The 12,091-nt window shown below is 41.8% G+C and overlaps 1 protein-coding gene across 2 annotated transcripts in view; it reads left to right on the top strand.

The window, feature by feature from the left end:
- The window catches only part of LOC139413202 (un-named sa1614), a 106,835-nt gene that overhangs the window by 20,044 nt on the left and 74,700 nt on the right, over positions 1 to 12,091 (top strand). For both annotated transcript variants that reach the window (XM_071160312.1, XM_071160311.1), the window contains exons 6-11: positions 43 to 172; positions 497 to 582; positions 1,413 to 1,488; positions 2,619 to 2,705; positions 4,979 to 5,079; positions 8,222 to 8,291. In XM_071160312.1, the coding sequence (XP_071016413.1) occupies positions 43 to 172; positions 497 to 582; positions 1,413 to 1,488; positions 2,619 to 2,705; positions 4,979 to 5,079; positions 8,222 to 8,291 (550 nt within the window). The remainder of the gene's footprint in view (positions 1 to 42; positions 173 to 496; positions 583 to 1,412; positions 1,489 to 2,618; positions 2,706 to 4,978; positions 5,080 to 8,221; positions 8,292 to 12,091) is intronic.

Consider the following 12,091-nt stretch of genomic DNA (forward strand, 5'->3'; position numbering starts at 1 on the left):
TGACTGACCTGAGAGGAACTACTATTATATTGTATCACTCAGCACCAAGATCGAAAAGGAGAAGCGGGAGCTAGCCAAGCAGTATGGCATGGTGCGCACAGAGGTGAGCGGGGGAGAGATCGCAGAGGAGATGGAGAAGGAGCGCAGGATGTTCCAGCTACAGATGTGTGAGGTGAGCGGGATCTACTGTATAGAGGGGTTGTTATTGAAATTATATGGGGGGAGTCTCAAAGTTTTGACATCTGATTAACAGTTCTGGCTTAGAGCTTTGGCCAACATTTGTGCCTACTGAGAATGGGGTGTTACCTCAGGGTTTGACCTCTTATCCTGTAATGACATAGAGTTTCAGATATGAAACCTTTCTGAATAGCTCCAAGGTCTTCCATTGGAATCTGTAGTTTTTCTGTCTTAACGACTGCTTGACAGACACATTGGCTTATTCAATGGATGAGTAACTCAACCATAAAAACGTTTGCTTCTCCTCTGTTTCTTGTAGTACCTCATCAAAGTGAACGAAATCAAGACTAAGAAAGGTGTCGACCTGCTTCAGAATCTCATCAAGCACTATCACTCCCAGTGCAAGTAAGGCAATGTGGTCTCTGTCTAATCAAAAGTTAGGGGGAGAAATTAACTTCTCAGTTAAATGTGAGTGTGTCTCTCTGTTGCTCTGAGGTTTATTGAGTAAAAGGAGAGCCTTAGGAGGGAAAAAATAATGGGGAGAGTGGAGCGATTGTATACTGTACTGTAAGTACATTGAAAAAAATCTATTGCCTAATGATCTGCTTTCCTGAAAAATCCAATAACTTTTTAAAGCATATGACTTGATATCTTATTGAAATATGTAAATAATGTCCGTCCCACATACGGTATTACTGTGCTAGCGCTAAGTGTTTTATAAAATACTTAACACTTATGGTTTATCTAGATTATGATATAATAAAACCTATTGGTGAAATTCAGGCTTGGACTCCAGAGGATTGATAGATGTATTGATGCATTATTTTGAGTAAAGGGTGATTTATTAAAAAATGTGTTTGAACAAGATAAGTGGTTGCGAAATGAGTTGACATAATGGTTGCGGTTTTAGATTTGCCCTAGGGTCATGCAGTAGCAGTATGATGGCATGATCATATACAGATAACCAGATGAGAAGCAGCCTATTGTAGAACTCATTTTCATCTTTCAGTAGAGCTTCAATTGCGTGTGCCAAACACATCAGTTAGATGTTAAATACAATATCCCCTGTGACTGACTCTCCCATGCTCCATCATATGTGACCAGAATCGGGAAACATGCTAGCCCATTCTGCAACACATCCAAACACTCACTCACTCACTCATTCTCACACACACTCACACATACTCTCACATACACACACAATGCAGCAATAAACTGATATTTCCTTTTGTCAGTTTCTTTCAGGAGTGCCTTGTGGCCACAGAGAAGCTCAAGCAGTATATTGACGAGCTCACAGGAGCGCTGGGCACTGTGAGTGGCATTCCACAATGAATGTGTGTCTGATTTCATTTTATTTAACCTTTATTTAAGCAGGGAGTATGTTGAGACCACGGTCTCTTTCACAGATGAGCCCTGTACATTCTGGTGTTCATTCAAATGGCTACTTGCAAAAGTGATGTTCACTACAAACACCACCTACTGCAGTCTCAGAATGAGCCATTTGCAATCAACTGCAGTTCTGCTTTTCTGTTGCAACCATCCCCCATACAACTGATTGATTTTGGGTTTTGCTACAAGCCCAACTTGAACAATTGTAAGGAATCTCTCCAGAAACCATATAATAAATGCAATCTGAACTGTTAATTGTTTTCCCCCTCACATCAGTAGTCAGCGACTGTCCTCTCTCCCAGCTGTTGGGTTCCATTAACATTCTATTGAGATAAACAGCCCACGCTGTTAGCCCTGTTCTCACATTTAGAGTAGATAGAGATAATCAGCTCAGTTAGCCTCAAACCGCTACAGCTCTATTCAGAGAGCCATTCACAGCTGCCCTATGGGCAGAAAACTTGCACATGTGACTGAAGCAGGGCATCTGCATTCTGAACACTCTCCCCACCCTACAGCTCACACAGACGGTACAGCCCTTTGATCTACAACCAACTGGATCAAATCCATCAGAGTAGACACTGCACAATGGTTGTTCATGTTGATTATAGTGATGCAGTAGACAACCAAACGTGCTCTGTTTATGACTACCCTATCCTGCACGGTGAAGGGCTATGAGGACTTTTGCTGTCGGAGCACCTGTAATGCCTCTGGCAGATTTCCTTGGGCTGAATTACACATGTTTTACCCCTAGTCTCTAGCTCCTACCCCCTAAACACTGCTGTAGAACTGTAAAGTTTGGATATGTTTAAGCAATACATTTTCACAACCATTGGGTATTAAAGGAAGATTTTTATTATCAACATTTCTGCAATGCTGAGATTGTCTTAAAGCAGCCATTCACACAATCAATTTGTGCAACCTGGAATGTGTTTGGAGGGAAAGGATGTGAGGGGTGGGTGGAGTGTGTGTGTGTGTATGGGAGGTCTGGAGTGTGTGTGTGTATTGGGAGGTGATGGTGAGGGTATTATTGAATGTGCTCTGTCTCTGTCCAGATCAAACACAGACAGGACGAGGAGAAGAGACAACTCTGCTCTCTGAGAGACCAGCTCCGGCCCTCACTGCAGCCTGAGCTCAAAGAGGTGAGGGCACACACACACCATTACATACAGGTTTGATTGAAATTCTAAATATGCCTGTCTATGTAAAAAAAAAAAAAAAAAAAGTTACATTTGAGGTTGTTTAAGAGTAAAATATATATTTTTAAATGCTTCTTGAGTAAAGCATTTATCTTCCATGCTCATATGGGGTGAGTATTATCTCACTAAATGTGGATGTTGTAATTCATTATATAAAATATTAACATTGTGGTTTTATTTCAATCCTGCAAGTTGTCCAGTCAAGGAGAATACGTTGAATTTGATTTACTTGATATGTACAGTACTTGCATATGATAAAAAATAAATTTATAACCAAAAACCTGGAAATGAAGTGCATTCTGAAATTATTCAGACCACTTGACTTTTCCCTCATTTTGTTACGTAGTAGCCTTATTCTAAAATGTATGATTGTTTTTTCCCCCCTCATTAATCTACACACAATACCCCTTAATGACAAAGCAAAAACAGGTGTTTAGGAACTTTTGTAAATGTATAAAAAATAGAAACGGAAGTAAGACATTACATAGATATTCAGACCCTTTACACATTTGGCAGCGATTACAGCCTCGAGTCTTCTTGGGTATGACGCTACAAGCTTGGCACACCTGTATTTGGGGAGGTTCTCACATTCTTCTCTGCAGATTCTCTAAAGCTCTGTCAGGTTGGATGTGGAGTGTCGCTGCAAAGCTATTTTCAGGTCTCTCCAGAGATGTTCAAGTCTGGGCTCTGGCACGGCCACTCAAGGACATTCAGAGACTTGTACCAAAGCCACTCCTGCGTTGTCTTGGCTGTATGCTTAGGGTCGTTGTCCTGTTGAAAGGTGAACCAGTCTGAGGTCCTGAGCGCTCTGGTATCAGGTTTTCATTAAGGATCTCTGTACTTTGCTCCGTTCATCTTTCCCTCGATCTCCCTGTCCCTGCCCCTTAAAAACATTAGGGATTGTGCCAGTTTTCCTCCAGACGTGACGCTTTGCATTGAGGCCAAACAATTCAATCTGGCTTTTATCAGACCAGAGAATCTTGTTTCTAATGGTCTGAGAGTCCTTTAGGTGCCTTTTGGCAAACTCCAAGTGGGGTGTCATATGCCTACTGAGGAGTGGCTTCCGTCTGGGCACTCTACCATAAAGGCCTGATTGGTGGAGTGCTGCGGAGATGGTTGTCCTTCTGGAAGTTTCTCCTATCTCCACAGAGGCACTCTGGAGGTCTGTCATGGGGACCACCTTCTCCCCCGATTGCGCAGCTCTAGGAAAACTCTTGGTGGTTCCAAACTTCTTTAATTTAAGAATGATGGAGGCCACTGTGTTTTTAGGGACCTTCAATGCTGCAGAATTGTTTTGGTACCCTTCCCCAGATCTGTGCCTTGACACAATCCTGTCTCGGAGCTCTATGGACAATTCCTTTGACCTTATGGCATGGTTTTTGCTCTGACATGCACTGTCAACTGTGGGATCTTATATAGACTGGTGTGTACCTTTTCAAAATCATGTCCAATCAATTGAATTTACCACAGGTGGACTCCAATCAAGTTGTAGAAACATCTCAAGGATGATCAATGGAAACAGGGATGCCCCTGAGCCCAATTTTGAGTTTCATAGCAAATGATCTGAATACTTATGTAAATAAGGTATTTCAGTTTTTTAGTAAAAAAAAAAAAAAATTGCAAACATTTCTAAAAACCTGTTTTTTTATTTTATCAATTTTAGAATAAAGCTGTAACGTAACAAAATGTGGAAAAAGTCATCAGGTTTGAATTCTTCTAATGCACTGTACACCTGTGGTGGTTCTATTCAGTCCTTGTGCAACAAGCAAAATGTTTTACATTCAAGGGCTATTTGTACTTTTTATGAATCACCCTTTTTAGAAACTTTTGTTTAGTATGTGTTATGATGTTATGGCTGATCTTAGTGGTATTTGACAAGAAGAGATTGTCTGCCTGACCTAACACTCAGCTACTACTGTACTTGCATGCATACGTTAATCTGTCTTGTTTGTGACATCACATTTCTGCTTTCCGTGTTCCTCACTGCTTGAGTCACAGGATCTAGATATTGAAACTTGAGTCATGATATGTTAATATGGAATATGTAAAATCAAATAAATGTTTATTGGTCACATACACATGTTTAGCAGATGTTATTGCAGGTGTAGCGAAACGCTTGTAAAGGGATAAATGGTGACGCTCTGTACATTATAGAAAATAATGGACAACGTGGTAGGGAATCGTGTAAATGACCTCCATCTCTTTGTCAAACCCAGGACTCCTTGAGCAAGCAGACATTCTACAGCATGCACCAGCTGCAAGGCAACAAACATTATGGCACAGAGAAAGCGGGATACCTCTACAAGAGAAGTGACGGGTATGAACACTTTATCTGTGTGAAAGTCATTATCCCAAGCAGAATTGTCATACCTACAGTGGCAAGAAAAAGTATGTGAACCCTTTGGCATTACATGGATTTCTGCATACATTTGTCATACAGTGCTTTGCGAAAGTATTCGGCCCCCTTGAACTTTGCGACCTTTTGCCACATTTCAGGCTTCAAACATAAAGATATAAAACTGTTTTTTTTGTGAAGAATCAACAACAAGTGGGACACAATCATGAAGTGGAATGACATTTATTGGATATTTCAAACTTTTTTAACAAATCAAAAACTGAAAAATTGGGCGTGCAAAATTATTCAGCCCCCTTAAGTTAATACTTTGTAGCGCCACCTTTTGCTGCGATTACAGCTGTATGTCGCTTGGGGTATGTCTATCAGTTTTGCACATCGAGAGACTGAATTTCTTTCCCATTCCTCCTTGCAAAACAGCTCGAGCTCAGTGAGGTTGGATGGAGAGCATTTGTGAACAGCAATTTTCAGTTCTTTCCACAGATTCTCGATTGGATTCAGGTCTGGACTTTGACTTGGCCATTCTAACACCTGGATATGTTTATTTTTGAACCATTCCATTGTAGATTTTGCTTTATGTTTTGGATCATTGTCTTGTTGGAAGACAAATCTCCGTCCCAGTCGCAGGTCTTTTGCAGACTCCATCAGGTTTTCTTCCAGAATGGTCCTGTATTTGGCTCCATCCATCTTCCCATCAATTTTAACCATCTTCCCTGTCCCTGCTGAAGAAAAGCAGGCCCAAACCATGATGCTGCCACCACCATGTTTGACAGTGGGGATGGTGTGTTCAGCTGTGTTGCTTTTACGCCAAACATAACGTTTTGCATTGTTGCCAAAAAGTTCAATTTTGATTTCATCTGACCAGAGCACCTTCTTCCACATGTTTGGTGTGTCTCCCAGGTGGCTTGTGGCAAACGACACTTTTTATGGATATCTTTAAGAAATGGCTTTCTTCTTGCCACTCTTCCATAAAGGCCAGATTTGTGCAATATACGACTAATTGTTGTCCTATGGACAGAGTCTCCCACCTCAGCTGTAGATCTCTGCAGTTCATCCAGAGTGATCATGGGCCTCTTGGCTGCATCTCTGATCAGTCTTCTCCTTGTATGAGCTGAAAGTTTGGAGGGACGGCCAGGTCTTGGTAGATTTGCAGTGGTCTGATACTCCTTCCATTTCAATATTATCGCTTGCACAGTGCTCCTTGGGATGTTTAAAGCTTGGGAAATCTTTTTGTATCCAAATCCGGCTTTAAACTTCTTCACAACAGTATCTCGGACCTGCCTGGTGTGTTCCTTGTTCTTCATGATGCTCTCTGCGCTTTTAACGGACCTCTGAGACTATCACAGTGCAGGTGCATTTATACGGGGACTTGATTACACACAGGTGGATTGTATTTATCATCATTAGTCATTTAGGTCAACATTGGATCATTCAGAGATCCTCACTGAACTACTGGAGAGAGTTTGCTGCACTGAAAGTAAAGGGGCTGAATAATTTTGCACACCCAACTTTTCAGTTTTTGATTTGTTAAAAAAGTTTGAAATATCCAATAAATGTCGTTCCACTTCATGATTGTGTCCCACTTGTTGTTGATTCTTCACAAAAAAATACCGTTTTTTATCTTTATGTTTGAAGCCTGAAATGTGGCAAAAGGTAGCAAAGTTCAAGGGGGCCGAATACTTTCGCAAGGCACTGTATATGAAGATCAGATCAAATTTTAAGTCACTACAATAGACAAACACAATGTGCTTAAACTAATAACACATAAACAATTATACATTGTCATGTATTTATTGAACACACCGTGTAAACATTCACAGTGCTGGGTGGAAAAAGTATGTGAACCCTTGGATTTTATAACTGGTTGACCTTCCATTGGCAACAATAACCTCAACCAAACGTTTTCTGTAGTTGGCAGAACAGACCTGCACAATGGTCAGGAGGAACTTTGGACCATTCCTCTTTACAAAACTGTTTCAGTATAGCAATATTTTTGGGATGTCCGGTGTGAACCGCTCTATTGAGGTCATGCTACAGCATCTCAAAGAAGGCGTAATTTCTTCTGATGAACCCATTCTGTTGTTGATTTACTTCTGCGTCACCCAACTTCTGCGTCACCCAACTTCTGTTGCGCTTCAATAGGCGGACAGATAGCCTTATATTCTCCTGCAAAATGTCTTGATGAACTTGTGAATTCATTTTTCTGTCGATGATACTAAGATGTCCAGGCCATGAGGCAGCAAAGCAGCCCCAAACCATGATGCTCCCTCTATCATACTTCACAGTTGGGGGAGGTTTTGATGTTGGTGTGCAGTGCCTTTTTTTCTCCACACATAGTGTTGTGTGTTCCTTCCTCCCAAACAACTCAATTTTAGTTTAATTTGTCCACAGAATATTTTACCAGTAGCTCTGTGGAACATTTTTCGAACTTCCGATGTGCAGCAATGTCTTTTTTTGGACAGCAGTGGCTTCTTCTGTCTTACCGTGGACTGATGAACATCAAGGCTTTTAGAGATACTTTTGTAACCCTTTCCAGCTTTATATAAGTCTAAAATTCTAGGTCTTCAGAGATCTCTTTTGTTTGATGCATGGTTCACATCAGGCAATGCTTCTAGTGAATAGCAAACTCAAATTTTGTGAGTGTTTTTATATAGGGCAGGGCAGCTCTAACCAACATCTCCAATCTCGTCTCATTGACTGGACTCCAGGTTAGCCGACTCCAATTAACTTTTGAAGTCATTCGCCTAGTGGTTCACATACTTTTTCCAACCTACACTGTGAATGTTTAAATGACGTATTCAATATATACAAGAAAAGTACAATAATGTGAGTGTTATTAGTTAAAACACACTGTTTGTCTATTGGTGTGACTTAGATGAATATCAAATCACAATTTCTAACCAATTTATGCAGAAATCCAGGCATTTCCAAAGGGTTCACATACTTACTTTCCACTGTACAAGTGAAATCCTATTTATACTAGACGGATGTAGTATCATTATGTGTATAGTGAGAATTTTATTTGAGCTTCCATACAATTACATCACAGTACCTCAGTCAGATTGTAGGCTGAAAAATGTTCACTCTTGGTATTTGTTCTGTGCAGGTTGAGAAAGATGTGGCAGAAGAGGAATTGCACTGTGCAGAACTGCTACCTAACTATTGCACATGGAACTGTGAGTTCAGTGTTGTGGATTATCTTCTGACACAATTGATGATAACCTGGTACTAAATAGTGCCTGGTGGGGCTTTTTTAATGAATCAAACGTGATAGGTTATTACTATGTGATTACCATGTTATCTTTTAGTAAATACCTGCCGATTTGTGTACCCTAAAATAAAGTGTAACTTTAATGCTTAAAGTGCAACTGACAGCATTTTAGCAACATTAAATATTATACAAATCTGTTCATATACACCACCAGGAAGAATATGACAAATTTGTTTTTGTTGCATTTTCTGACAAGCAAACACTTAGATATGGTCATTTTCACATTTTCATAAATTCGTAGTATAAGTAATTCCTAAACATTCATTTGTAAAAATTTGTAAAAATTCTATAGCAATATAGAGTGGGAAAGCGGCCGTGCATTTGGACAATTGACACTGCAGTAAGTAAATAACACCTAATAAAGACATCTGTCTCGTCCAGGACCAGAGTCTACGCAGACCGATGCGCCATAGCCAATCGGAGGTACAGTAGGCCTATATGCAAACAAGCTGTTTGCGACAAGGGCCTGCCATCATTCTCTTTGAACTGTACTATGTTTACAGGCAGTTGCAACATCCTGGCTGTGTAGCCACCGTAAAACGATACAAGGAGAAAAAGTTAGTCAGTCACTCACTCACCCACTCCTCCAATGACATGACGTCCTCTTAGCAGCTAGCTAAACTCAGCAAAAAATAAACGTCCCTTTTTCAGGACCCTGTCTGTCACATATATAATTCGTAAAAATCCAAATAGCTTCACAGATCTTCATTGTAAAGGGTTTAAACACGGTTTCCCATGCTTCTTCAATGAACCATAAACAGTTAATGAACATGCACCTGTGGAACAGTAATTAATACTCTAACAGCTTAGACTGTAGGCAATTAAGGTCACAGTTATGAAAACTTAGGACACTAAAGAGGCCTTTCTACGGACTTTGAAAAACACCAAAAGAAAGATGCCCAGGGTCCCTGCTCATCTGTGTAAATGTGCCTTAGGCATGCCTGAAGGAGGCATGAGGACTGCAAATGTGGCCAGGGCAATAAATTCCTATGTCCATATTGTGAGATGCCTAAGACAGCGCTACAGGGAGACAGGACGGACAGCTGATCGTCCTCGCAGTGGCAGACCACGTGTAACAACACCTGCACAGGATCGGTACATCCAAATCAAATCAAATCAAATTTTATTTGTCACATACACATGGTTAGCAGATGTTAATGCGAGTGTAGCGAAATGCTTGTGCTTCTAGTTCTGACAATGCAGTAATAACCAACAAGTAATCTAGCTAACAATTCCAAAACTACTACCTTATAGACACAAGTGTAAGGGGATAAAGAATATGTACATAAAGATATATGAATGAGTGATGGTACAGAGCGGCATAGATACAGGAGGATGGATAGGATAGATACAGTAGATGGTATTGAGTGCAGTATATACATATGAGATGAGTATGTAAACAAAGTGGCATAGTTAAAGTGGCTAATGATACATGTATTACATAAAGATGCAGTAGATGATATAGAGTACAGTATATACGTATACATATGAGATGAATAATGTAGGGTATGTAAACATTATATTAGGTAGCATTGTTTAAAGTGGCTAGTGATATATTTTACATTTCCCATCAATTCCCATTATTAAAGTGGCTGGAGTTGAGTCAGTGTGTTGGCAGCAGCCACTCAATGTTAGTGGTGGCTGTTTAACAGTCTGATGGCCTTGAGATAGAAGCTGTTTTTCAGTCTCTCAGTCCCAGCTTTGATGCACCTGTACTGACCTCACCTTCTGGATGATAGCGGGGTGAACAGGCAGTGGCTCGGGTGGTTGTTGTCCTTGATGATCTTTATGGCCTTCCTGTGACATCGGGTGGTGTAGGTGTCCTGGAGGGCAGGTAGTTTGCCCCCGGTGATGCGTTGTGCAGACCTCACTACCCTCTGGAGAGCATTACGGTTGTTGGCAGCGCAGTTGCCGTACCAGGCGGTGATACAGCCCGACAGGATGCTCTCGATTGTGCATCTGTAGAAGTTTGTGAGTGCTTTTGGTGACAAGCTGAATTTCTTCAGCCTCCTGAGGTTGAAGAGGCGCTGCTGCGCCTTCTTCACGATGCTGTCTGTGTGGGTGGACCAATTCAGTTTGTCTGTGATGTGTACGCTGAGGAACTTAACTTACTACCCTCTCCACTACTGTTCCATCGATGTGAATAGGGGGGTGTTCCCTCTGCTGTTTCCTGAAGTCCACAATCATCTCCATAGTTTTGTTGACATTGAGTGTGAGGTTATTTTCCTGACACCACACTCCGAGGGCCCTCACCTCCTCCCTGTAGGCCGTCTCGTCGTTGTTGGTAATCAAGCCTACCACTGTTGTGTCGCCTGCAAACTTGGTGATTGAGTTGGAGGCGTGCGTGGCCACGCAGTCGTGGGTGAACAGGGAGTACGGGAGAGGGCTCAGAACGCACCCTTGTGGGGCCCCAGTGTTGAGGATCAGCGGGGTGGAGATGTTGTTGCCTACCCTCACCACCTGGGGGCGGCTCGTCAGAAAGTCCAGTACCCAGTTGCACAGGGCGGGGTCGAGACCCAGGGTCTCGAGCTTGATGACGAGCTTGGAGGGCACTATGGTGTTAAATGCCGAGCTGTAGTCGATGAACAGCATTCTCACATAGGTATTCCTCTTGTCCAGATCGGTTAGGGCAGTGTGCAGTGTGGTTGAGATTGCATCGTCTGTGGACCTATTTGGGCGGTAAGCAAATTGGAGTGGGTCTAGGGTGTCAGGTAGGGTGGAGGTGATATGGTCCTTGACTAGTCTCTCAAAGCACTTCATGATGACAGAAGTGAGTGCTACGGGGCGGTAGTCGTTTAGCTCAGTTACCTTAGCTTTCTTGGGAACCGGAACAATGGTGGCCCTCTTGAAGCATCACACCTGCGGGACAGGTACAGGATGGCAACAACAACTGCCCGAGTTACACCAGGAACGCACAATCCCTCCATCAGTGCTCAGACTGTCCCCAATCGGCTGAGAGGCTAAAACTAAAAGAGGATTTACCTTAATTGGTCGAGATCAGAGGGACCTCAAGTTAAGCCGCTCACAGGATTGGTTTCGTTCTTTTATACGTTAGCAACGAAGTTAGGGAAGTTGGAAGCTTGGGTAGAATGGCTTTGTAAACAAAAAGGGAGTAATGAATTGATCTACGGGCCTTTAATGAAGACCTGCCAACCTTTTGATGCAGTGGTGAGTATTAAAACTGTCACCAGTGATTTAAAACGAATGCTCCTATGGTAGACGGCATCCAAAGGTTTAAGAGTAGTGGCTGCTGCAATCTGGCAAATGGTGTCACCATAATCAAGAAATGGCAGGAAAGTTGACTGTTCAATTCGTCTTCCTGCTATTTAGGGAGAGGCAAGATCTATTTCTTAAAAAGAAGCCCACTTTAAATCTTAGCTTTTTAACTTGCTCATCTGTATATCCTTCAAAATGTGGGCCGCGGCCCGCCTGTTGCCCTTTCCTGCTCTTATAGTGTTCACAATTTCCAGCCATGAAACAGCATTTGAATGTCATTGAAAGCAGCGTTTTTTTCACTGTTGGTCACTTTAATTGCTGAAAATAACGATAAACCCCATGTTTAATCATTACCATGTTCTATTAGAGAATGGTGTCTTGCACTTCTGTCAAAGCAAAACAGAATTGACAAAGAGAGAGAGATGATACTAAAGAGACCCTGGTGAAAGAGAGCAGTGCGAGAACTAGAGAACATGTATTTAGTCTTGC

Source organism: Oncorhynchus clarkii, chromosome 7, assembly GCF_045791955.1.
Source record: "Oncorhynchus clarkii lewisi isolate Uvic-CL-2024 chromosome 7, UVic_Ocla_1.0, whole genome shotgun sequence".
NCBI classification, from domain to species: Eukaryota; Metazoa; Chordata; class Actinopteri; order Salmoniformes; family Salmonidae; genus Oncorhynchus; species Oncorhynchus clarkii.